The following is a 27,953-nucleotide window of genomic DNA, read 5'->3' as shown; positions in this document are numbered from 1 at the left end:
ACCCGAATGGTAATGAGATTAGTTGTACAACCAATCTTACAATCAAATTTACATTTCATTCAAATTTTCTGAGCAGAGAATGAAGCCGCCGAGTCGCGCCGCCGATTTCAGTCGCCGCCGACCATTTTTTGCCAGTCGACGCCGCCGCCGAATATGTCGACTCATCTCGACTCAAATTTAGCCGCCAATTAATCAAAAATATCGATTTAAATCAGAAAAAAATATATATAATTGTCGTATTTTTTTCCAAAATTTTGAACACAACCAATCATATTTAAGCTGCTATAATAATTTAGCAAAAATTTAGCTCAGAAAATTTGAACGAAAAGTAAATTTGTTTGTAAGATAGGTTGTACAACTAATATCATTACCATTCGATTAACTTCAAATCGATTTTATAATGGATAACTGTCCTCCGCCGAGTGAACAAATTTATATCGGCTCAGCCGTCAAGCCGCCGCCGCCGGAGGCAAAAATTTAGTGTCCGCCGCCGCCGACAAAAATGGGTCGGCTTCATTCTCTGTTTCTGAGCAAAATTGTTGCAAAAATTTTAATAGCAACTTAGTGGGTGGAAAATCGTTCGATTTACCATGTCGTTTGAATGGACTACAAATTAAGATACGTTTTATAGATTGCGTTAAATTTTCTTCACTACATTTACTATTCGAAGTTACGATGCGAATATTTTGGATTTACGTTTGTTCGACTAATTACACATATTATTGTCTCTTTCTAACCCATTGAGTGAGAGCGAGATTTATAAAAATGGCTTCAATTATTATAATACGTGCAGAGTCCATAAAACATAAATATTTTTAACTATTATAATTAAATAACCAAAAATAAATAACAAAAATATATTCGAAAACAAAATTCAATGTACCATCTTTCGAATTCAAATGATAGTTGGATGTAAAAATTGTGAATTGTTGGTGAAAATCAGAAGTGAAAATTTTGGCTAAATGGCCTATGAGATGAAAACGTAGAAAAAGAAGTGGACTGCTAGAGTATGTAGTACGTCGTCGTCGCTCTAGTCCTCTGTTCATTTTTTAACAAATGAATATGCCCTAGAGGCCAAAAGCACATAGCAAATATGTATAAATTTATGCATAAATGGGAAAAATACATTAAGAAAAAGTGTCGAAATAGTGAAAAATTTCGTGAAAACAATGGGAAAAAATTGCGCCAATAAGTAAAAGTGGGAACAACACATCCATACGTATCAACACACACCACCAAACATCAGATGAAACTTGAAGCAGAGCTGTATTTCTTCGTGTACATGATAGAAAGAATGAGTGAGAAACACCAACAAAAAGAAATCTCAGTTATGAATGAATGACAGAGAGAAAATCGTGAAAAAAATTGTGTCAATAGATTCAACAACATCTTAAACAAATAAATTGTTAATACATTTTTAACAACAAGAATTCAAATTCAAAACTATAAATTAAAAGCTAAGTGTAGAAACCCCCAACCGTGCAGCAACCAAAAAAAGTGGATATATTTTTGCCGTCCCTTCTTTGAATTTTTCCCCCTCCCTCAACCAAATGCTCAGTCAATTTGATCTCCCATTCTCCTTCTCTCATACGCCGTTATGTTGTTGTTGTTCGTGTGTGATGACATAAACGAGCAAAAAGAAGAAGGTTGACGTTTAAAGTGCATTGTTTTGGTTTAGTATTTTTCCTCCGAGTAACCCCAAATTTTTAAAATAATAATTTTCCCCATACCGTTTTGTCTTCATGGAAGACGTAAAATTTACTCAATTTTTGCGACTCGTAATAAATAAATTAAAAATATATGTACTGTTAAATAGCAATAACAGTATAAGGACATCTAATATTGGTCCCTAGTGGGGATAGATACAATCAAACATACAAAAACCAGAAGTCTGATAGATCTCTGATCAACAACCGAAGAAAGAACACCACAATCAATATGTCGCGTTGGGGCAAACACATTGTGGTTCCTTTGGAAACCTCCAAGGAAAGCACAAATCGTCCCACTGTAGCTCGGTCCTTGGGCACAATGGGCAAATGGGGTAAGATGGGATTTACCTCGACACGCACCTACACCATGTCCGCTTTACCGGCTGCAGTCGCTGCAGCAGCTGCTGCCGTAGCGGCTGCCAGCCCGCAGGAGAGCCCGGCATCCCATAAGGATGATGATCAGTCGGTATCGACGTTGGATCCACCAAAGCCCCGTAAATTTTTCAAATCACGCAATACCACACCGCCCGAAGTAATAGCACAAATAATACAACAAATACCCCGCACACCCGCCTCCCCTACTCGTGAGTCCAACAGTACATCTACAATGCCCTCCTTTCTGAGTACACCGGTGCGTGAGCCCATAAAGCTGAAAATACCCAAAAGCAATTCTGCTGAGCGGAAGAAGAAAACACCTAAAAAGCCCTCCAAGAAAAATAACAGCTCCACAGACAGCACAACAGAAACATCAGGAGATCTTCAGGTTAATGATAAGCCACCACCCGACTCGAAACCAACGAAAAAGAAGAAAGAAAAAGAGCTTAAACCCGAAGCACCACCTTCGCGTGTACTAGGTAGGGCTAGAAAAGCTGTCAACTATTGTGAGGATGATTACGACGAACGCAATCCCACTCCAGTTAAAGATATCGTTGCGACGAAACCGAAAAAAGGCGAAAAGGTGGTCAGCGTTCAAGAGACCCCGCCACCAACGCCCGCTCATAAAGTTGACGATGTTTACGCATCGTGTGATACTCCGGAGCCGGTTTTACCACCACCTGCTGCACCACAACAGCCACCATCAATTATACATCAGCCACAAACAGTGGTCAATAGCGCAGCTTCCAAAACTCCCGAACATCCTCCCATTGTTCTAAGGATATCAAAGGTAATATAATTATTCGAATATAAAAGAATAAACATGAAATAAACAGTTTATGGAACACATTTCTTTTTTGTAAAAGCCACCTGTGGATACTAGATTGGGGCCATTGTATTATGTAGTTCTTGCAAATCAAATCATTAATAAAATGTTTCCAAAACTTTAAGAATATGGATTGTAGCCTGTCCGGCGGTGCATGGAATGGAAGTGTAAACCATTCTTGAACCAATGTCACTACAAATCCAATTTTGAACCCTACACTGAAATATATGTCTATATATAACCAATATGTCACCCAAGTTCTTGCATAGGTTGTTACACATTCTAAAAAGAAGCTGTAAATCTTTTTTTTTTTTTTTTGATAAAATGGATAAAATGCCCACCAGATTTATATGTGAAAGATAAATCTTTTAACGCTATATCCGATGGTAAACACGGATGTTTTTACCATGTTTAAGGTTCTCTATAAATAGCCTACAAAAATAAGGGTATGGTGACCCTCAACTAGGTCAAATGGAAAATGCTGGTCCAGATTCATATGTGAAATATAGAATAGAACATTTGACCCTTTATATGCAAGACAGGTATAATAAATACTGCAAATCGGTGGCTTCTGCATAAACGACTTTTGTCTAGCTTATTTGTGCTTGCCACGTGTGAATGTAGGACCGTGCACAGACTGTAGAAAGTGTTTAAAGGGCACATTCGGTCGATTCAATTCAATTATTTTCCTTTCCATTCTTGAATATTCTGCTGAGAATGGCTACCGTAGAAAATTGGTTTAAAGAGTTTCTGCGTGGGCGCGAGTCGGTCTATGCTGAACAATAACCAGCTTAAAAATATTGGTAGATTGGTGATTTAAGATAGGTGAGGCAAATAAGATAGTAGACATTTCAGAAGATCGGAAAACAAGAAATTATGAGACGACCATTTCAGCGTCTAACGCTGTTTAAGAGCAAGAGGTCGTATCCTGTTCATTTTGTCGCATTGCAAAAAGCAAACAAAAATTGAAAAAATTAACTGCCGTCAATAAAAGTCCCATGTAGATTTTCTAAGTTGTTATTTTACTTCAATCTTCACATTAATGTATAGTTTATGCTTAATCCCCTTAACAAACAGAAAATATATAATAATTAAAAACTCGACTATGCCAACTAAAAAAATGCAAAGGGTAAACCTTTTTTTGGAATTTCGTATAACAATTTCCCGTATCGTTTGTCCCAATATGTACTTTTGGCATTAAATATAAACGAGATCCGTTTTTGCAGTAAAATATCTATATCCCACTTTTTTTAATTATTTTAATTAAAAATATAAATGAAAATAAACATACTCCTTTTAAATGTTGACAAAATCCGTATGAAAAAAGTCTGCACTCGTTAATTGAGTAAAATTATTTACATCAACATGAAATATTAATTTATAAAATAACCGCGAACGTGTCATTGCGAAAACCGGTATTACCGGCTTTTATACTGTATTACTCCGATCGCGTATATGGTTAATCCATTATCCTGTACTCAGTTGACCTATGTTATGTAAATTTTTCTCACGATAAGTTTTCTATCTTTTTCTATGAGATAAATATACCTGCTGAATGTGTGGAAAAATCTCAAGAAAATTTTTCTATAGTACGTAAACACGCTTAAACCCTTAAACAACCACATGTAACTAGTTATTGAAATGGACATTGAATGATGGTTAACTTAATTTCTGATTTGACAAAAGAAAACTGCATAGATGCTCCACTAAATCTATTTTTATTCTGGTCCATTAGATTCATTGAATACCAAATACAAAATATTTTTCATATTGATATAGCTTCCATATGAATCGATATGGAGCTCTTTTATCATAAGTGATCATTGAGGTGGAATACATACCATGTCATACATACCCCATGAAGCTCCGTTAGTGCTACGTTAGCTAACGAACTTTTAAGCCATACTTCGGAAATATCTGTCATCTGTCTAAATATTTCATATGCCAGTGGGGAACTTAATTGCTGAAATTTTTTTACTAAAAGTTAACCGGAGAAAAGGTTTGCAATTTATTTTCTGTTAGTTGGCAGTTAAAACCTAACAGAGCTACATGATGACCGTAATTCTAAAAGACAGGTATATCTATCCATCTGCACCTGAGAATGAAGCCGCCGAGTCTCGCCGCTGATTTCAGTCGCCGCCGACCATTTTTTGCCAGTCGACGCCGCCGCCGAATATGTCGACTCATCTCGACTCAAATTAAGCCGCCAATTAATCAAAAATATCGATTTAAATCAGAAAAATATAATAATAATTGTTTTATTTTTGTCAAAATGTTGAACCTTCCACCCACAATCAATCAATTTCAAACTGCTATAACATTTTTGCAAATATTTAGCTCAGAAAATTTTAACTAAATGTAAATTTGATTGTAAGAATGGTTGTACAACCAATCTCAATACCATTCGAATAACTTGAAATTGATTTTATAATGGATGATTGTGCGCCCCCGAATAGACAAATTTATATCGGCTTAGCCGTCAAGCCGACGCCGCCAGAGGTAAAACTTTAGTATCAGCCGCCGCCGACAAAAATGGGTCGGCTTCATTCTCTGATCTGCACATAATTGGCGAGAGGCACATACGACAACATTTTTGAAAGAAAGAAGGGTTTTAGACGATGCAATAATTGCATGCAATAATTGCACGCAATTCTTGTTTGTTGGCAAGCGGGGTAGAGAAGCAAAGGGGGTAGAAAAAATTTCATGTTTTCCGTTCCTCTTGCAATTTTTTGACATTTCTGAAACTTGAAATTTCAAGCGATTGCATGAAAAATTTCAACGTATAAATGCTGAAGTTTTTAAGAAGCAACTTTAAAAGAGAATACAAAAAATTGCACGCAACCAATTGCATCGTCTAAAACCCCTCAAAATCTGTTTGAAAACTGTTTCCATCAAACAAACTCAAATAAGCTCTTTCTATCAAATTTTTTTTTCTATCAAAACTTTAATTTTAATTTTAATGTAAAGTTAAGTACTATGTTCGCTTTCTGAGTTGAAATTTTCGCGGTTACTTTATTAAAACAGTTCAATATAAATGTGAGTACTATGTTCGAGTTTTTCACCAAAACACTAAATTAAAAGTGCAAAAATATATATGAAGACGATAGCATTTTTATCAAGTCTCTTCAAATTATGGATGGAAAAGATCCAATGTATTGATTGCGAACCATGTAATATTTCGAAATTAATTGATTAAAAAAAATAACAGTGAAAATATGCTGGTTTTCAGCTTGAAAACTGAACATAGTACTCAGCTTAAAGCAGATAAATTAACTCAATTGATGCACAGTTTCTTGTTCCTCTAAATTTTGGCAAGACATTATGGGAATATGTAAGTTTGTTTTCATTTAAAATTTTGATTATATTAGGTGAAGTCATCGCTTGGTTGTAAAATGATAATAAATAAATAAATAAAATAAAATGATTTTCAACTCGAAACCGAACATAGTACCCACCTTAATACATAAAAGTTATTTTTCCACTCGAAACCCTAATATTGTACCGACCTTTTTAGCACCAACAAATATAGTTATATTTTGGAGTTTGCCAAACAATTAAACACAACAATTTACCTAAAAGGCTAGTTCCACTAAGAAAAAAAGTACACTAGCCAACATTTGATGTGGATATTCTTATTTCATATTCGTCTTTATAAAAACATATTTTTTAAACAAGGACAATATTTTTTTTATGGATGGAAGCAATAGCAGCACTTTCATATGAACCTACTTTAATTACTTCTTCCATAACTCATACTCCAAAGAATTTAGGCCAAATGCTACTGCATGACAAAGTGCTCAAGCAATTGTAAATAAAATATTCTCTTTGACCTCTCAAAATTGATTTGATCGAAGAGAAAGAGAAAACTCTCTTTAACCCACTTTCACGTTGCATTTGAGAACAGTGTTGCCAACTCCCCAAGGCCAAAAAGCACCAAAAATATAATATAAATTCTAACATACCACCTTCCACCACAAAATCGAAAATTAAATGCTCTACTAAAAAAAAAAAAAAAAAAAAAAAAAAAAAAAAAAAAAACTTCTCTTGTGAATTGAATTTTAAGAAGTTAAGGTGGGTATTAAGATCGAGTTTAGCTGCTAAAAGAGTAATTTTTTTCACAATTACTTTTCTTTAATAATTCATTTTAAGGAATACAAACTTTGTGAAAATCTGCTTTTGGCTATTCCCCATCAAGTTATAATCAAATTTTGCAGCAAAATATGCATAATTTTATGCCTTTTTTACTGATATAGTTTTCACTTTAGCGGCAAAACTCGAACTTAGTACTCACCATTATGAACCGCTATTCAAGTATACACTTTGATCAGTTTTAATGCTTTCGTCCAATTCATTTTGATCAGTGATGTTTTTCAACTTTCAAAATATTAATATATGGAAGGAGTCTATTGCTTATTTCAGTTGTGCTTTTGTGAATTTAATACAAACATTTTTAATGACATCTTTACCAAATTCAAAAATTCGACACTCATCGCTCCACTTTCCTAAAGAGTACCCTAAATAACAATATTAATTAAAAAATAATCAATACCAACTTCAACAATCAAATTCTATATTTGGCAATAAATTTGAGTTTCTTCGGCTCTTGAAAGTCTAATCAAAATTTTTGTATCAATTAAACTTAATTCTGTTCAAAATAAAAAAAGCACCAAAAGCACTAAATGAAAATGCCAGAAAGCACCAAGTTGGTGCTTTTTTTGAAAAGGCACCAAAAAGGCAATTTGGTGCTTTTTAGAAATCAAAAAGCACTAAATTTGGTGCTAAAAGCACCAAATTGGCAACACTGTTTGAGAATGTTTACGCGCCTTTTTATGAGAGTGATCTGGCCACACAGATCTTTCTGAGTTTTCTTATAAACAACGCTATTGGCAACTCTGTCATCAAATTTCTTATTGTTTGCTTTCACTATTTTTCTTTTTTCGTGGCTTTTGTTTTACTCTTCCATTGAACAAAAAGGCAAAAAATAAAATATTTGTTATTTGGCGGTCGACTGGTTGAGTTGTTTTTTATTTGTGTATTTAAACTGCAATTAATTGTGTTAAATATTTTATTATTATTTTTTTTTTTAATTACAGGGTACCTCACGTTTAGTTAGTACCGATAGCGAAGAACAGCAACCGAATGCTTCCTCATCAACGCCGCCATCCGAAAACGCAGCTGCTAATACAACGCTCACAGAGACGCCACAGTCTTCATTGTCGTTGACATTAGCAAAATCTCGACAAGCCTCTGTAGAAGACTCCACAGCACCCGCCATTATAACCACACCGAAGATTATTGTGAAGCCTTTGAAACCACCATCGCCTGTATTGAATTCTTCAGCCCCTACTAATCAACAGCAGCAGGAGGAAGAATGCGAAGAGAGTGGTGAGGAGGAGGAAGAAGAAGAAGAGGAGGACGAGGACGAACCGGAACCAGAACCTCCTGAAATAAATTATTGTACGGTTAAAATTTCACCCGATAAGCCGCCAAAAGAACGCTTGAAGTTAATTATTAAAACAGATGTCATAAGGAATGCCCTAGCAGCTGCGGCCGCAGCAGCAGCCAAAGCAAAGGCCAAGAAGGAAGCCCTCGAGGCATCAGGACGATCTGGTAAAGAAGGTAAATCGAAGAAAAATAAAAAACGCAAGCATCTAAAACACGCTGCTGTTGAACAACTCGCACCTCAACAAGGCACATCGAGTGAATTTAAAATTCCTTCACCTCATCCGGCGCTGAACACTGTTAATAGCAATATAGTGCAAGATCAACAGCAACATCCACTAACGACACATCACCCGCCTCCTCCATCCTTGTTGCATGCAGCACCTTCACATTCAAGTGTAGCAGCATCTGCAGCGAGGACAGTAGTATCGCCAGCAGCATTATCAGAAAGAGATTTCGATTCACAATCATCAGTTTTAGGAAGTATATCTTCAAAAGGTAATAGTACGCCACTAGATGTACAACCCCCTCCAGAAGAAAGTTGTGTTTTGCATAGTAGGGGTTCTAGTGTGATAACAAGTGACCTTGAAACAAGCCAGCACTCATCGTTGGTAGCGCCCCCCTCGGATATTGAATTAAGACTGGAGTCCATGATGATGGATGGTGAAAGTAGTCAACAGCAACGAACCTCTGCGACAATACTTGAAGCTGAACCTTTGCAGGAAGATATACTGGCTGTCCTTAGAGGAGACGAAACAACTGCAATGGATGTGGCCATAGAAGAGCCACAACCCGAGGCTATAAAAGAGAATGGTTTGGACAATGATAATAGAGAAAATATAGAATCCGCCGATAATGCTACTACTACTCCTGTCGTAACTACAAAAAGGCCAACCAGAGGTCGGTCCAAACTCAATCATACAGAGCCTACGACAAATGTGGATCCTCCAGTGCAAACGACGAGAACGCGTGGTCGTAAACCAGCAGCAGTTTTGCAGCCCTCAGCTATACCAGCAGAGGAGCCTCCCGTTGCTCCAATTAAACGAACAACGCGAAGAGGTAAGAAGTTTGTCGATGACACTAACTCACCAATTGTTATGGATGATACACCTCAAACAGCCATTCCAGAGGAATCCTCTCCGAATAAATCGGAAGAAGAAAATAATCCTGTATTAGCTCCGGCAGTAACAACGCGAAGAGGTCGAATACCAAGAAATGCAAATAACCTTAACAATAACAACAATAACACAAACAACAACAATAATATCAATAAAATTCCAACAACACTTACAATAAAAGTCAACAACCCGCCGGATCAAGTTCCCAATCATAAGCTACAACCTTGTGAGACGACGATGACTGCGACGAATTCGACAACAACAGACGCAGTCGCTGGCGCTCAAAAAAGCTATGGTCGCAAACGCAGAAACCAGCAAGCTACGCAAGTACTACAATCGAGTACTGTACAGGAAGGTGCTGACGATTACACCCAACCCCCACCCGCCAAACAGCTTAACCTTGATTTGCCCACAACAGAGGAAAATCTAGATACCCAAATTACGCCGATACAACCATTCAATGAGAATCGTCTCACACCTTCTATAGATCTGCAAGATAACAATTCTCTGGATTCGTGTTCCTTACCACGACCGCCAAGTAGTTTGGGCGGGGAAAATCCGTCTTTGTCGCCACCGCTAAGAGACTACAAGATAAAGGATAAGTTCAAGCGTACCTTAACCCTGGACACACAAGTAAATAATACCGTTGTAGTAAAACAAACTGATTCTTCTTCCGCCGCCACTAATCAACATCCACAACAGGTAGAACCTGTCAAATTGGTTATCTCAAAGAAAAAGGGCAGTATATTTAAGAGTAGGGTACCATCAGAGCAAACGGAACAAGCAGGAGTGGGCAAACGACATTTGTACAAACATCGCTGGGATGCAACAGCCAATGGCGATGCAAATAGCGAAGATAATGCGCCCACTCCAACAGTCAGTAAAGTTCCCGAATCGAAGAATACTAATGCCACGGTTGAGGCAATATACAATGATTTTAATAGTGATGAGACTCGTAGTAGTCCTGTGCCTCCTATTAAAATGACACGAGTCATTAAACCAAATCCGCAAGCAATTCCTTCAACTGGCTCGGCTCTTGATGATCCCATGGCTGATTCAATAACTTCTGTGAAAATTGATCGCAAAGCAAAAGAATACTACACAGTTGTGCGCAATGTCAAGACGGCCCATCAAATCCAGGAAATTGGTGAATATCAAGAAATGGATGACGACGTCGAGTATATTCTGGATGCTTTACAACCTCATAATCCCATGTCTACAAGGTGCCTATCAGCTCTCCAATTAGCTACCAAATGTATGGTTCCTGCTTTTCGTATGCACGTTAGAGCTCATGGTGTCGTTACCAAATTCTTTAAAGCTCTATCTGATGCAAATCGTGATCTCTCCCTGGGACTGTGTACCACAGCAATCATGTATATTTTATCGCAGGAAGGTTTAAATATGGATTTGGACAGAGATTCACTGGAGTTGATGATGTTGCTGTTGGAATCCGAACAAACGGTTGCAGCTCCAGCCGACCATGCAAATTATGAGAGGAACAAACAAAGAGTTCGAGAATTATGCGAAGAAATCAAAGTTCAGGGCAAGGCTACACATTTAAATGTTGATACAATAACCGTAGGAACTTTAGCCATGGAAACTTTGCTATCGCTTACCTCTAAAAGAGCTGGTGATTGGTTCAAAGAAGAGTTACGTGAATTGGGTGGTTTAGAGCACATCATAAAAACAATCAATGATTGTTGTCGTCCAGTCATCGATAATGTGTATAGTGAGACGGGTATAAACTGGACACGACCCCTTTTGGATAATATGCAAACCGTAGAACGGTGTCTGCGTGTTTTAGAAAATGTCACACAATTGAATGAGGAAAATCAACGATATATACTCACATACAATAAGGGTTCGGCCGCCACCACCTTATGCTCCCTCTATTCTCTGTGTAATCGTGAGCTTATCATGTACCCAACATCGGAATTTACATCACGTGATAATCCAGGCATTGTTATAAGAGAACTCTTAATACCACTCATGAAAGTGCTCATCAGTCTGACACATCCGTTTAGTCCGACAAATACACTGGGTGCCGAATTGGTGGGTCAAAAATCTGACGTCATCGATACAAGTTTCCATTTGCTGTTAAAAGCTCCCAATTACATTCCGGATCGATGTGTGTTTGAGCTGAGTATATTGGTAAGTACATAAATTACACAGGCTAAAGCTGAAAATAATGTCATCTAACATTTTTTTTTGTTGTGTTTTGCTTTACAGTCCCTTTTGCTACTCAATAACTTAACTATGTACACCTTACAAAATCGAAAACGTATTATGCAAGCTTGGGCTCCATCTGACTTTAATTTAAGTCATGATCCCACACATCAAAGAGAGACTGCAATATCGGCCGTGATGGCTTATTTTTATAAATGTGAAGAGCTAGCTAGGTAAGTAAAATGATGATGATGGTGATGAATTTTTAGAATTTGTGGTTTATTTCTCTTTTTTTTGTTTATTCCTGTAGATTGGTGGAAAAGAATACAGATGCCTTTCTGGACAAACAGGATAAAAATAAAAAGAAACAGGAAGAAGTTGATGAGACTGTAAATAATTGTAAGTGTTTGATGTTTTGTAGAACATTTTCACGTCGATTGTAATAACAATTTTTTTCTATACAGTACTACAAAAAGCTGGCCATCATATGGAACATTCCTTGAAGGGCAGTTACACGGCAATATTAATAGGTCATCTCATAACAGACAATGAAGAATATGAAGCCATTGTTCGATCCCACGTAAATGGCAATGGTTTCAAAGAGATCATTAGTGTTTTAGAAAAATACTACAATTTTATGAATTTAACTGCTAGCGTAAGTACATATTTAATTTGCTCTTAATTTAATATTAAGTGGGGTTTAAAATTCTGACCTAAATGGAAATCTTGATTATTACCATGATAGGATGGGGATTTTAAAAAGTTATTAATTTTGTTTGTAGCACATCGAAATATCCATTCGACCAGATATACTTGATTGTTAAAATTCAAACCCTAATTCCCGATTTGACCTTTTGATCAGATTTCGTAAAAATTCGTTACATGGTATCGTTTTATCACTTGATAACTATGTACCAATGTTGGTCCACATATCCATCGTTTCATGCAGCCCTCATATAGATACACCGAAAATCGACTGTGCATCGAGTGTATAGTCGAATATTGAAGTGAAGAATCGAAAATCGATTCTTTGGCTTATCGACTTAATTTGACTGACCGGATCTTTATCGGTACAATTGGGTAATCGGCTTAACTTATTTAGACAGGGCTTCCCAACCCAACTTTCATTGCGAAAATTCAATTAGTGGGAAATTTGGCAATTTTTCTATTCATTGACTAGATTTTTAATATATATATACTCATGTGCACAGAAAAATAGGTGTAAGTATTTTTTTTAACGAGGCCATGGTTTTTCTATTTTATGTTTTTTTTTTTATTATTGCATATTACGGAATTATTTATAAAGTAGACATATTTCGTGTATTTGAAAATTAGTTTGGAATTCAGATTGGACTAAATAATAACTTAAAATAAAGCAAATTCAAAAAAATCGTTGAATTTTATGTGGACAGTAATTAGGTGTATATGAAAAAACGTGAAAATACTATAAGAATTTGTACATTAAAGTTAGTGTTTGCACTAACTTATCCTGCATATTCACCGGTATTTTTAAGGACAGCTTCAATTCTCTTAGACATGGATGAACTTAACTTACGGCAAATCTCTACATGTATATACCATACTTTATGAATATTTTCCCACAATTGATTTTTGTAGCTGCAGGGAGACTTGGGGAAATATCTCGTTGAGTTCGCCCCAAAGGTTTTCAATGGGATTGAGGTCGGTAGACTGACTTGGCCACTGATTCCGAATCCATTCACTCACCAACTTTTATTATTGTTTCGGGTCGTTATATATCCAAACAAGTGGCATATTTTCCTCAGCGTATGTTAGCATAACTGTCTCCAACATATTCTGGTACACAAAATAGAATAGAACTTACATCTCAATTCAGTTTCAACATGAATGCAAGACTGAAAATTATAAAAAAGGTTGTTTTGCATGGATAAGTTGCGGAAAATTGTATCGAAATTTTTACAATGTGTGAAGACAGGACAAGTTCCGAAACTTTAGCAAGAATTTTATCCGTTGCAAGTAAAGTTAGTGATCGACTAACAATGAAAAACCTACAATAACATATAACACTGCATGTAACTTCTACTCTTTTCTCACTGTGGTTTTTGATTAAATATTGCCAGCTATAAAATGCTATAATTTCAGCGGGCAGAAAAGAATTCAAAGAAGCAAACAGGGTAATCGCAGCACTCTCGTTTGTCGGCAGTGCTGAAAATGTCCGCAATATTTTTTTTTTTAGAGCACAAATCCCCAATTTTTGATCCTGGAGTAGTGCAAGCTTGGATCATCTCCAATGAATTTTACATGGGCTTGTCATAGGACGGAAGTACTCCATTTTTGGATCCTTTGCATTGCTTTAGAAGTTGTGTCTTGGATTTCATTTGGATGAAGAAATTTAGAAAACTAAAAAAACAATTTTTTTCCAATTTCACTTTTTATTTTTATCAGTATTTTATGTTACAGTTTTATTTTCTTATTATCTAATTTTTATACCCTCCACCATAGGATGGGGGGGGGTATATTAACTTTGTCATTCCGTTTGTAACACATTCAGGGTCGTGGTGAAATTCTGAGTAGATCTAAGCATGCCCGTCTGTTGAAATCACGCTAACTTCTGAACGAAACAAGCTATCGAAACTTGGCACAAGTAGTTGTTACTTATGTAGGTCGGATGGTATTGCAAATGGGCCATATCGGTTCACTTTTACGTATAGCCCCCATATAAACCGATCCCCAGATTGGCTAGCGGATCCTCTAAGAGAAGCAAATTTCATCCCATCCGGCTGAAATTTGGTACATGGTGTTGGTATATGGTCTCCAACAATTAAGCAAAAATTGGTTCACATCGGTCCACAATTACATATAGCCCCCATATAAACCGATCCCCAGATTTAACTTGCGGAGCCTCAAAGAGAAGCATATTTTATCTGGCGGAAATTTGGTACATAGTGTTAGTATATGGCCTCTAACAAATAGTTAAAAATTGGTCCATATCGGCCCATAATTATATATAGCCCACATATAAACCGATTCCCAGATTTGGCTTGCGGATCCTCTAAGAGAAGCAAATTTCATCCGATCCGGCTGAAATTTGATACATGGTGTTTGTATATGGTCTCCAACAACTAAGCAAAAATTGGTCCATATCGGTCCATAATTATATATAGCCCCCATATAAACCCATCCCCAGATTTGACCTCCGGAGCCTCTTGAAGGAGCCAAATTCATCCAATCCGGTTGAAATTTAGTACATTGCGCTAGTATATGGCCGATAACAACCATGCCAAAATTGGTCCGTATCGATCTCAGTTATATATAGCCCCCACATAAACCGATCCGCAATCACAGAAAAATCACGATTTCCACTCGAGCCAAAAATAATCTACCAACATTTTATTGCCATAGAAAATGTTGTGAAAATGTTATATTTCTATAGAAAATGTTGTGAAAATTTTATTTCTATAGAAAATTTTGTTAAAATTTTATTTCTATAGAAAATTTTGTCAAAATTTTATTTCTATAGAAAATTTTGTCAAAATTTTATATTTCTATAGAAAATTTTGTCAAAATTTTATTTTTATAGAAAATTTTGTTAAAATTTCATTTCTATAGAAAATTTTGTAAAAATTTTATTTCTACAGAAAATGTTGTCAAAATTTTATTTCTACAGAAAATGTTGTCAAAATTTTATTTCAATAGAAAAATTTGTACAAATTTTATTTCTATAGAAATTTTATTTCTACAGAATTTTATTTCTACAACAAATTTTGACAACATTTTCTGTAGAAATAAAATTTTGACAAAATTTTCTATAGAAATAAAATTTTAACAAAATTTTCTATAGAAATAAAATTTTGACAAAATTTTCTATAGAAATATAAAATTCTGACAAAATTTTCTATAGAAATAAAATTTTGACAAAATTTTCTATAGAAATAAAATTTTGACAAAATTCTCTATAGAAATAAAATTTTGAGAAAATTTTCTACCCGAGTAAAAATTGAGAGATCTAATTTGATACAATTAGATATGAGTAGATCCGAAAAATGGTAAGATCTAATCATATCTAATTACTATGAAAATAGATCTGACAAGATCTCAATATTGGCCTAGGTCTAATGTCGTAGATATAATTATATCTACCCTATATATAATTGGATATGATATTAGATGTGGTCATATATGGAATTATATACTTTTATATCTAGTTCTATCTCATCATATGTGGGTATATCTGCTTATATCTAAAGGGGCCAATTTGGAGATCTACTCATATCTGATTGGATCCCCCAATTTTTACACGGGTATAGAAATAAAATTTTCTGTATACAAATTTTATTTCTATAGAGAATTTTGTCAAAATTTTATTTCTATAGAAAATTTTGTCAAAATTTTATTTCTTAGAAAATTTTGTCAAAATTTTATTTCTATAGAAAATTTTGTCAAAATTTTATTTCTATAGAAAATTTTGTTAAAATTTTATTTCTATAGAAAATTTTGTTAAAATTTTATTTCTATAGAAAATTTTGTCAAAATTTTATTTCTACAGAAAATGTCAAAATTTTATTTCTACAGAAAATTTTGTCAACTCGACAATTTGACTCGTGTTAATAATTGTATATAGCCCCCATATTTCAAATCTAGCTCTATAATTACCACACAAAAGTTCATATCGGTTCGTAATTATTTCTTCGCTATATAACCGGTCAATAACTGAATATATACGTATTTAATCGACCGTTCTTTTGTTTAATATATTTCCCGCATGGACTAACTTACAATTTAGAAGATGATGTTAAGTTTTAAAATGCCCAAGTAATTCAATTTTGGATGACCGTCTTTAGTCCATGGTGGAGGGTACATAAGATTCAACCTGGCCGAACTTACGACCATATATACTTGTTAGAAATCGAAGTTTTTGTAAACAAATACAAGGTCTACTTTAGGTACATCTAAAATTTCCAACATTTTCAAATTCGACCTTTCTCACCTGGTTGCACAGCCAAATAAACGTGTTTTCATTTTCAAATTCAAAAGTCATTTGTTTCAATAATCAAATTTTTACAAAAAAAGAACAAGTCTATTTCGTGGTAAACAAATTTAACAGATCTTCCTTTCATTATTTTCAAATTCGACTAATTATTCGGTTGTGTTGGGGAAATAATTTTTTTTATTATAATTTTATTATCAAAGACTAGATCGAATTTTGTGAAAATATTACAAACTCATTAAAATTCAAATTTCATATACAAATAATATTCTATACATTTTTTGCCAATGTTAAATATTTTATAATAAGAAATAATTTATAATCCATCTATATATACTTTTAGGCTGAAGCTTCAGTTGTGGCTCATATAAAATCTACACATAAATTATTGGAATATTTCAAGAAACGAGATCTACTACATGAAACAGAATCGAGTCAGCAAAATGACAACGATTACCAAGATGATGCTGTGCCACTGAATTTAGAAACCCATCATCATCATCGCCAGGACGATGAGATAGCAAATACATCAACGGCACAGAGCACAACAACAACTCAACGTGTTTACAAGACATATAGTCAAAGATAAGAATAATTGAATAACATGTACGAAAATTTGAACCCGTAAAAATGCCTGTTTTGTTTTTAATTAAAAAAATTTAATTATATAGTTGCATATTTAAGATTTTTTATGGTATATATTTTTTGTTTTAGAAAAGGAAACAATGTGTAATATTTCGTTTTAAATATTTTTTTTATTTAAAAACGAAAAGGTTTTAATAAGCTTTCATATTTTAACAAAAAAAGGCAAGGAAAATACTAATAACCTAATTAAACAAAACACAATAAGAAAAAGGATTCTAAATGCTTTTATTAGTTTTAAAAGAATAACAAAAAAAGTAATTTTCCCAAAGCACATCCCCATTCACAGACAAACACTTTTAAATTCTATAAAAAAATATATTCCTCTTATTTCAATGAAAACAGCGAAATAGAGGATTTAACACTTTCTTTCAAAAATTATTCTTAGCACCACCACACCTTCAACGATAACACTATTTGAGGTCACTCACAAACACACACACACGGAATATCCTCACATACATCACTTATTCACCGTGTATAAACTAAAGTAAAAAAAGGAAAATTATAGAATCCTTTTTTTTAAGGCAAATTCTAAGTATTTTTTAACTAATTGTATCTCTCATTCGTTTTTTGTCTGCGTTGCTTTTTGTTTTCCAAATATTATTTAAGCACAAATTTTATTAATATTATTATTATTAGTAGAGATATTAGTTTGTTTTACTTTCATCATATATTTATCATAGTGAGTATGTAACTTGTAAATAAAATCTATTTTATATAAATATATATGCTATACATATGTGTATGAAAAAGAAAAAAAGATTAGTAAATAAAGAAAACAAAAAATAAGAAAAATCTAGTTTTTACACAAGCCCAACACCACCTCATTTATCCTTTTTTAAGTGCATATTAAAAAAAAAAACAAATGTTACAAAACAAACCATTTTCCCTAAGGAAACATCTCTTCCCACACACACACACACACATACATACATTCTCATACATCATAAGTCATGCCCTCAAGAATTTTGTCTTTTACTCATTTCAAGCCATTGCAGCAACAGCTCCATCCATTCATTCTACATCCTCTTCCACAACAAGATAGTTAATAATTGTAAACTAGTTTTTTTTTTAGATTTGCTATGCAATCGTTGAAATAATTATTTGTAATATTAACAAATTTATTTTCATTTTGTTTTTTTTTTTTTATTATTATTTCTCGACTCACTAAATTATTAAATAAATTAGAGAAGCAAAAATAATTCACACATACAAAAAATCTTAAATGAAATCATTACAATCGGATTTAAACAAATATGTACTAAATAACTTTTTTGAGAGAAAATTTTCTGTAAGAAACCATAACAAATTTCTAAATTATTATATATAGACAAAATAAAAATTTCATACATTTTTGGGAGCAAATCTATTATATATTTATATATGAAAATGAACAAAGAAAACAAAATCTAAAAAAAAATACCGAAGCGTAAGAGAAACCAAACAAACAAATTTTGAATAGAATTGTGTATATGTGTATAATTATATGAAAGTATATAAACAAATGTTTTAATTTCTTTGTTTTTTTTTTTTCAAAATTAAAATCATACAAGCAAATCCTTAATTTAAAGTAAAAAATATTATGAAAAATAACTATAACTTAATAAAGAGAAGTTGTTTAAATAAACGTATAAATATAAATATTATGGGTTGTTTCACTTGCATATAAGCAGGAGTTAATGTCGGGAAATGTCTGACAAAAACAGTTGTTGGTGTTTGCTGTTATATTTTTTTACTTTGTGGTTTACTGCACAATTAAAAAACAAAATTACCTTCTAAAATGTTACCCAAAGTATCCGAACAATCCCAATAAAAATATATTTGTTTGCAAAGTTTATTAAAACTTGAAGAGCAATTATCCAAAGCAACAATTCAAAACGTCTATTTTCTTTTCCAATTAATAATTGTTGATATAAACGTGCTTGATACAAAACTAATCTACCACAAAACTATAGAAAATTTTTCCAAAATTTTATTTCTATAAAAAATTTTGTCAAAACTTTATTTTCTCAAAATTGTATTTCTATAGGAAATTTTGTCGAATTTTTTTTTCTATAGAAAATTTTGCAAAATTTTATTTCTATAGAAAATTTTGTCAAAATTTTATTTCTATAGAAAATTTTGTCAACATTTTATTTCTATATAAAATTTTGTCAAAATTTTATTTCTATAGAAAATTTTGTCGAAATTTTATTTCTATAGAAAATGTTGTCACAATTTTATTTCTATAGAAAATTTTGTCAATATTGTATTTCTATAGAAAATTTTGTCAAAATTTTATTTCTATAGAAAATTTTGTCAAAATTTTATTTCTATAGAAAATTTTGTCAAAATTTTATTTCTATAGAAAATTTTGTCAAAATTTTATTTCTATAGATAATTTTGTCAAAATTTTATTTGTATAGAAAATTTTTGCAAAATTTTATTTCTATTTTGCCAAAATTTTATTTCTACAGAAAATTTTGTCAAAATTTTATTGTAGAAAATTTTGTCAAAATTTTATTTCTACAGAAAATTTTATCAAAGTTTTATTTCTATAGAAAATTTTGTCAAAATTTTATTTCATAGAAAAGTTTGTCCAAATATTATTTCTATAGAAAATTTTGTCAAAATTTTATTTTTTTAGAAAATTTTGTCAAAATTTTATTTCTATAGAAAATTTTGTCAAAATTTTATTTCTATAGAAAATTTTGTCAAAATTTTATTTCTACAAAAAAATTTTGCCAACGTTTTATTCCTATAGAAAATTTTGTCAAAATTTTATTTATATAGAAAATTTTGCCAACGTTTTTTTCCTATAGAAAATTTTGTCAAAATTTTATTTCCATAGAAAATTTTGTCAAAATTTTATTTCTATAGAAAATTTAGTCAAAATTTTATTTCTATAGAAAATTTTGTCAAAATTTCATTTCCATAGAAAATTTTGTCAAAATTTTATTTCTATAGAAAATTTTGTCAAAATTTTATTTCTATAGAAAATTTTGTCAACATTTTATTTCTATAGAAAATTTTGCCAACATTTTATACTTATTGAAATTTTTGTCATAATTTTATTTCTATAGAAAATTTTGCCAACATTTTATTCCTATAGAAAATTTTGTCAAAATTTTATTTCTATAGAAAATTTTGTTAAAATTTTATTTTATTAGAAAATTTCGTTGAAATTTTATTGCCATTAAAAATTTGTGAAATGCCTCTTAGTTGGAGAAAAATATTTTGCAAAATCTACCAAAACACCGAGAATTCTACCAAACTGTAAGAAATCTACCATTTTTGGTAGAATTCTACCAACTGTGGCAACCGTGGCTCGAGGTCGTTTATATCAATAAATTATTGTTATTATTCTTAATCAAAATGTCTAAATACAGGTCAAATATAATATAAAAAAATATTCATAATATAAAAAAGTTTATTTTCTTTAAAATGAATTATTAAAGAAAAGTAAGCATGAAAACGGAAAGTTCGGCCAGGCCGAATGTACCCTCCACCATGGACACATTCGAATTACTTGTATTGTGCTAACAGTTACCGATGGCAAGGTATATTAAGCCTTCTTATCATTGTCATCTAACTTTTAAAAAAGGAAGAGGAAATACCCATAATAAGCCTGTAACTTTTCCGTTACGCATCTATCGCTTTCTTGAGGTGTCACACTTAAGAGGTGTCCTGAACTACACTACACCGGTACAGACCTGCTGTGAATTAAAATTTGATTGCTTCTCAAATTAAGGCATAACAACGCATTTAGGAGCAGAACTTTAGCATATTAGAAGGTAGTCATATACACAAAACTACTATGGAAATACTATGGGGTAACACTTTAAAACCTAAAGGTTTTACAAATTGTCGTTCACTAGACCATGAATAACAAACTACTGTTTTTATTCTGAATTTTTTCTTTGAGTGTTATTATACATTGCTCAGAATTGAATTTGTCATAGATTCAAGGGAAGTTTCCAACCACCATTCAAACTTGATTGCTATATAATCATCATATAAAGACAATTTAGAGCGAATATAAGCAGTTATTGAGTATTGCATAAGTATGCCATTGGCACATTCCTACGTGTAAGAAGTAAAACTCTTAGAATTATGTCTTTAAGTGATTGTATCAGTCATTAGCTAATATAGCTTACCAAACTTTCGGACCAAAACTGCCACAAGGAGGATAAAGAGGAATTGCCATGCACCTATTTGATCGCTCTAAATTGTAAACAATGCCCTATCAAACATTACCCATATGATTAAAAACAATTGAATTTCTCATAACTCGACTTGATCTAAAATCCACAGGTATATTATTCCATTACTGTTGCTGTTAATTTTATGTTAAAATAAGATTCAATGTAGATAACAGTAATTGATTCCACTTCCATTAATGGAAATCCAAAAATTTCGCCACACTATGTCCGTGAACACTAATAGTGGACAGTATTAAGTTCCCCTGAATAAATTATAAAAAAAAAATGAATCAGCTACTTCTCGGTAATAAATTAAAAAAATAATTCTGCAATATTTTCATACCTATATCATTGTCTATAACCATTTATTTATTAATTACAATAGATATAATCTTATAAAATAGTCTATGTAAATATTTCTCCATATTTACTTGGTGCGCAACCGATATAACAAGAAGAATCACAAAACATCCACAACAAAAAACCGAAATAAACAGCGGCCACAAATGAGGAAGTCCTGTGGGGCTAGGGGCGAATATCGATACTAAAGATATTAATAATATTAATAGATCAATGCCATCCATTAAAAATCCTAGTAATTTTTGAATTTTTATATTATTGCTATGTGCAGTTTGCAAACCATATTTAGATATTAATGCAAAGCCAATTGTAAGGCAAAAGTATGGAATGCATAGGCTATCCTTAATGAATAAGGGCAACATGCTAAGAAATGAAATTTTAAGAAAAACCATAACATAGAAAGGCATATAAGGGAAAAGGCATACGGCTGGAATAGCCGCTAGCAGAATAGATTTCTCATGAACTTGAAATGAAAAAAGGAAAAATGCTATAGCCGTATTAAACAAAGCGAATAAGAATGTTTTCTTTTGGTGCCTCAGGAAAGCGTGCAAATTCAATTGTAAGACAACTAGCAGTGTTGTCGTTAAACATATTAAGGCCATTTGCGAATTGGTTACATTTTCCTTGAATTTATATATCACGTTTAAAGAACACCAAATATTTGCTACTTTGTCTTCGAAAACACCACGATTAAAAGGAAACAATCTACTGAGTGTGGCCATAAAGGTGTGCTTTGAGAATATCCAAGGTAACCATAAAATGACAAACGTAGCTATTGTTACTAAACCAATTTTCAACAATTTAAGAATTTTGTGCACAAAAGTTCTTTCGGCTAGGGCCAGACGTAGTAAATAAACAAAGAATGGCAAGGCATGATATAGTTCCATTTGTTTGTAGTTTAGAGCCAAGGAAAATGATAAAGCAGCCCAAATATATGAATCACGTAGAATTGCCGAAACTGCTATCATCATTAAACCCAATGATATATTATTGTATTGGAAGTGGCCATTGTCTATCAATATCAATCCCGGGTAACATACCGAAAGCATCAATGCCGCCATACGCTCTTTATTTGTAAACATCTTTCCCAAAGCGTTAGCCAATAAAATACAAGCAGGTATGTATAAAAGGACATCAGCCAATAGTACGGAAAAACGCATGAAGCTTTTATGCGCTTCAGACTCATATCCACGGGATGCGAACAATTCTACATAGGAACTATTGATGTTGTAAGCAACCAGACCCATTAAGTAACTGTGATATGCTGTTAATGGTGGATAGTCCAAACCCCAATACTGGAGGTCATTACTTGTTGAATTCAGGTACCATTCTTTTGCCGGTAAATTATATGTAATTTCCTGCCAATGACGTTGGGCCTCATAGTCTCCAAACATGGGAGGTGTCGATGCACCTGAGTAGGATCCCAACGATGTGATACTGCGAAGTGCTATACCCAAACATGATACTACTAACACTTCCAAATGTGCCACCGGCATTTCAAACGTCAGCACGTAGCGATTGATAAATACTGATTTAGTGTTGCCGTATTTTTTGTTTTTGGGCCAAGTGACGTTTCAAATGGATAGCAGCTGAAGAGAAAATTACTCTCTTTTATAGAGAGATCAACTGTTAAATCTCTAGATGGCACTAACAGTCGAGAAGGACTGTATTATCTCTATTAAAAACAACGCAAAGAAGACATAATCTCAAGAGTTCACATTAAAGGCCGGTAAGCATTTCTAACGAAATTTCTGCTACCCATTAGAAAATAATTGCTATACTTGCTAAAGGTCAGTACTATGTTCACTTTTCGCGTTGAATTTTTCACGGTTACTCTATTAAAACAGTTCAACATAAAGCAGATAATTCCATTGGTGCGCTGTTTCTTGTTCCTTTAGATTTAGGCAAGATGTAACAGGAATATATTTGTTTTCATTTATAGTTTTGATTATAGGTGGGTATTAAGTTCGAGTTTAGCCGCTAAAATCGCCATTTTTCACGATAACTTTTCTTAAATAATCCACCTTAAGGAATACAAACTTTGTGAAAATTTGCTTTGGGGTATTCCCCATCAAGTTATAATAAAATTTGCAACAAATATGTATAATTTTATGACGTTTTTTACTGATTTAGTTTTCACTTTAGCGATTTTAGCGGCTAAACTCGAACTTAATGCCCACCTTATTTCAGGAAAAATAAAACCGAACATAGTTGCATACTAGGCTTAAAGCACCTCTAAAGCGCAGTATGCAGTTCTTTGCATTAAATTGCAATAAATCAGATTTGCCATGTGTTTTTTATAGGAGCATAACGCTTCACGTAATTGGCATAGGTTAGGTTAGGTGGCAGCCCGATGTATCAGGCTCACTTAGACTATTCAGTCCATTGTGATACATTGGTGAACTTCTCTCTTATCACTGAGTGCTGCCCGTTTCCATGTTAAGCTCAATGACAAGGGACCTCCTTTTTATAGCCGTGTCCGAACGGCGTTCCAAATTGCACGAAACCATTTAGAGAAGCTTTGAAACCCTTAGAAATGTCACCAGCATTACTGAGGTGGGATAATCCACCGCTGAAAAACTTTTTGGTGTCCGTTCGCAGGCAGGAATTGAACCCACGAACTTGTGTATGCAAGGAGGGCATGCTAACCATTGCACCACGGTGGAATTGCCATGTATTTCTCATAGGAGCAAAATGTAAATAATAATTGATATTCTATACTTTTTGTAAAAATTTTCATACTGTTATTTAATTAAATGTTGAATTTATATTGGATTTTATATAATTAATTTTAGTGGCAATGCGCTATTATTGCTCTTACTGGTTTATTGTATTGTCTTAAATAAATCGGAATCAAAATACGATTTCATTAGTAAAGCCGGGTATGCACGTCTAGCGGATATTTCCCTTTAGTTCCAATAACGCAAAATGTCGATGAAAATGCCTCATGGAATTTTCGTTAGGAAATATCGTAGCGGAAATTTCATTAGAACCTTAACAATCGTTTAAAATCCAGGCAAAAGAATCATTGATGAAAAAGGCACACTCTATGAAAGCTGGGCGAATTTAACGCGAACTTAATGGTTACCACCTGAGCTTCTCCAAGATACTACAACAATAACAAAAAGGCCGAGAATATATAGTTTCTTTAATAGTATAGATCAGTAGAAAATGTTGCCTTTAATGCTGCCTGTGACACGTCATTTACGTTTGCCTTTGTTTTGGAAGGTAAAATACTGTTTTTAGCAATATTCCAAAGTAAAAATAATTAATTTAAACTTTTAATAATTAGTTTTATTAAGGAAAGTGCATTTTGAAATTTTAGTTTAGGATATCTATAAATAAGTTGCATGAATTGTATTTCTATCAATATGTAGTCTAAAAATGAGCCTGAATTAATTAATAAAAATTGAAAATGTATAAATCTGCTTCTTGGAGAAATCCTTTCACATGTCTTTGAATGTTAAGTTTTATCCTTTAAAGTGTCGAAACAGATAACGAGCTTTCAATAAAGTCAACTACTTCACGCCTTTTTCATTTTCAATACTTCAATAATTTAAAACTATTTAAAGTATACGTAGATATGATTTATTATTTCAAAAAATTTAATGTTTCAATTTATTTCATAAATTCCAGTAAAATGTAACATAAATATGTATCAATAATTGTCCTTTTTAGGAGATAAAAAGTATATATATATGTATGTATATCTGTATATATATGTAGTATTTTAAATTATATTGATTAACGTATTTGCAAAGACCCTCTAAAAACAAGTACATACTAACAGAATTGCATAAATCATAGAAAAACAAACGATATTATTGATGAAACCTTTAATTTGATTAATACACAAGTATATGTGCCATATAAAAATATGTACATACGTTGTTTATAGGAAACATCATTATTTTATATAAAATAAACAAATTCAGCTATGGAGTGTATTGCAAAGGATACACAGGGTTTTGTGTATCTCAATATTGCAGCTAAAACTAATAGTCAACAAGTAGAAAATGATATAAAGGAACGAAGTTCAAAAACAAAATCTAACGAAACATAAATATTTCGAAATTAATTATATGTGTTTGTGTTTTTTGTTTGTTTCTTTTTTCATTTATAATGGTGGTTTGGTTTTGTGAGGTTTGGTTTTTTTTTGTGGTAAGGAAAAGATTTTTGTTTTTAAATTTAGTATGAAAATAAAAATTTTGTCCTAGAAGTTAGTTGAATTTTTAAAATCTATCGTAATTGATTTGTTACTAACAAAATAAAAAATATTTGTTTAAAAAACACTTAGATAATCTTACAAGTATTTGCGATAATTACGTAAATCCGCATTATGCTCGTCTACAACAGCCGGTAAATCTCCCAAAACTCCTACGGCAGCTGCTACCGACTCAAAGGATGGAGGCTCCGAATTATTGAGCCCTGAAGACAGGAGACCGCCACTTCCTGCATTGGCGTTTTTCGTACGACGCCTACCACGTGTACCTGTGCCACGTGGCCGTCTACCAGTGGTTGTAGAAGTGGTGGGGGTGGCTGTCACATCCGTAGATGGGCTCAGGCCATCAACCGAATCCAAACCAGAAAGGGATGTGTCTCCCAACGATGGCGGTGTGGATGTAGCAACACGTCCGCGACCTGCTCGGCGACGACCCGCTCCAGAACTTTCTCCTGGTGTGAGAGACGGTTTTTTGCCAGGCTTACGCTTTCTCCGTTTTTTAGTTCCATAACGTGGATCATAATCAAATTCGTCATCGGCAGGTGATTTTGGGTCTTCCAGCGAGTCATTGTCATGCATATCGATTTCGTCGTAAAACCATTCCTTCGGCAGGTCTTCTTTCAACTGAAGTTGTGCCGCTTGTTGTTGGCTATCCTTGCTATCTGACGTGTCCCCGCCGGCAGCACCAAGAGATGAGGATTCTTCTAGCAGTGAGCTATTGAATTCCGGATCATTCATAACAACGGAGCTAACTGTGGGTGATGCAGTACCTCCACTACTCGACGGTGCTGTGCTGGCTACCAAAGCTTCATGATCTTTACGCAAAGCCTGAAAAGGCCGATCTGGGAATCTAAATAGGATAACATATAAAAACTAAATAATCCATCTGAAACAGTCGGAAAAATATTTTGCTCACTTGTACATTTTATTAAGATATTGTCTGCGACTTTTTCGCCATCTGGTAGCGGGATACGTGTATAGTTGACCCTCTCTGAAACCGGGCATACGCTGTTTTTTGTCCAAGAACAAATGCGAATGATTCTGAGCTACTCCCGTTTGGGGATCAAGAAAAGGCAAACGGAGACGTCTTTCGATACATAGACGTGTATTGAAATTTGCACTATACTCGATAGTCTCTCGATAGGAGGCATCTTTAAGATAACTCTCTATCTTGGCTAAATTCGGAGCCGATACTATTTGTATGTCCACGGCAGAAGACATGATATCTCTTATCGTTATTTAAACTCTGTTCCCTTTAAGTTGCACTAATTGCCGAGAAAAATCTCTATTTGAAGCTTTTGGTTTCTAATATTATTTATGTGATCATTCCATTTCTTATCTCTATTCTTGTGTCACACACTACTACTGCTCTCTATCCAAAAAGACCAACCACTTGGCCTTTTACGTATGCCGTCTTTTATTGTAAATATCAGATATTATTCTAAGTTAAATGATGGACGCATTCTTTACTTAGTGCTTTCTAACACCACATATCACACTTATGTGCCTACATTACATTGCTAACTACAATTTTCTTTTAAGACTAGCAGCACTTCTAATGAAAAAAATTGACAATTTAATTTTGCTCCTCTTTGTTTTTATTTTGACATTCCGAACAGTGATGGCAAATTAGAGTACAAAATGTACAATGTGTGCATTTACAACAACCCCTATAATATACAATTTGAAATATATTTGCCTTCAACATACTTTCATATCTGATACCAAGGCTTATTTATTTAAGGTATTACCAATGAAACAGCAAGGCAAAGTTCAATAAAATAACAAAAATCTCATATATTGTTTTTGTTCTCTTTTTTAAAGGTGTATTTCCACCAAATCATTAAATTAAAAGTTAGAAAATATAAATGAAGACAATTATATTTTTATAAAAACTTGTCAAAACTTGGATGAAAAGTATGAGTGGATGCGTAGGACTGTCT

The 27,953-nt window shown here is 33.3% G+C and overlaps 3 protein-coding genes across 4 annotated transcripts; 1 reads left to right on the top strand and 2 right to left on the bottom strand.

The window, feature by feature from the left end:
- Window positions 1–789: 789 nt before the first annotated feature.
- On the top strand, window positions 790–18,042 carry wapl (cohesin release factor wings apart-like). The gene is made up of 6 exons (XM_075298254.1): window positions 790–2,874; window positions 8,004–11,621; window positions 11,700–11,869; window positions 11,947–12,035; window positions 12,101–12,291; window positions 16,946–18,042. Exons 1-6 carry the CDS (start codon window positions 1,939–1,941, stop codon window positions 17,189–17,191), a joined length of 5,250 nt encoding a protein of 1,749 aa, XP_075154369.1. The 5' UTR covers window positions 790–1,938; the 3' UTR covers window positions 17,192–18,042.
- Window positions 18,043–21,776: 3,734 nt separating this feature from the next.
- Window positions 21,777–23,326, bottom strand: gny (ALG6 alpha-1,3-glucosyltransferase garnysstan). The gene has a single exon (XM_075300378.1). It carries the CDS (start codon window positions 23,282–23,284, stop codon window positions 21,794–21,796), a length of 1,491 nt encoding a protein of 496 aa, XP_075156493.1. The 5' UTR covers window positions 23,285–23,326; the 3' UTR covers window positions 21,777–21,793.
- Window positions 23,327–25,060: 1,734 nt separating this feature from the next.
- On the bottom strand, window positions 25,061–27,596 carry tth (toothrin). 2 transcript variants are annotated; one of them, XM_075299568.1, is made up of 2 exons: window positions 26,933–27,596; window positions 25,061–26,860 (listed from the first exon to the last, which is right to left on the bottom strand). In XM_075299568.1, the coding sequence occupies exons 1-2, from the start codon at window positions 27,229–27,231 to the stop codon at window positions 26,092–26,094; spliced, it is 1,068 nt and encodes a 355-aa protein (XP_075155683.1). In that variant the 5' UTR covers window positions 27,232–27,596; the 3' UTR covers window positions 25,061–26,091. The 2 variants fall into 2 exon arrangements, with proteins under 2 accessions (XP_075155683.1, XP_075155682.1); XM_075299567.1 differs by having other exon boundaries at window positions 26,927–27,594.
- Window positions 27,597–27,953: the final 357 nt, after the last annotated feature.

This window comes from Haematobia irritans, chromosome 3, assembly GCF_050003625.1.
Source record: "Haematobia irritans isolate KBUSLIRL chromosome 3, ASM5000362v1, whole genome shotgun sequence".
Classification (NCBI taxonomy): domain Eukaryota; kingdom Metazoa; phylum Arthropoda; class Insecta; order Diptera; family Muscidae; genus Haematobia; species Haematobia irritans.
Note: the sequence above shows the minus strand (reverse complement) of the source record. Positions and strands in the feature narration are given on the sequence as shown.

Bases quoted from the DNA above. Each gene is read 5' to 3' on its own strand.
- tth (XM_075299567.1), bottom strand. From the start codon at position 27,231: ATGTCTTCTGCCGTGGACATACAAATAGTATCGGCTCCGAATTTAGCC. The intron at 26,861-26,926 runs GTGAGCAAAATA...TATCCTATTTAG, and splicing joins TATCTTAATAAAATGTACAA to ATTCCCAGATCGGCCTTTTC.
- gny (XM_075300378.1), bottom strand. From the start codon at position 23,284: ATGCCGGTGGCACATTTGGAAGTGTTAGTAGTATCATGTTTGGGTATA.
- wapl (XM_075298254.1), top strand. From the start codon at position 1,939: ATGTCGCGTTGGGGCAAACACATTGTGGTTCCTTTGGAAACCTCCAAG. The intron at 2,875-8,003 runs GTAATATAATTA...TTTTAATTACAG, and splicing joins TTGTTCTAAGGATATCAAAG to GGTACCTCACGTTTAGTTAG. The intron at 11,622-11,699 runs GTAAGTACATAA...TTTGCTTTACAG, and splicing joins TGTTTGAGCTGAGTATATTG to TCCCTTTTGCTACTCAATAA.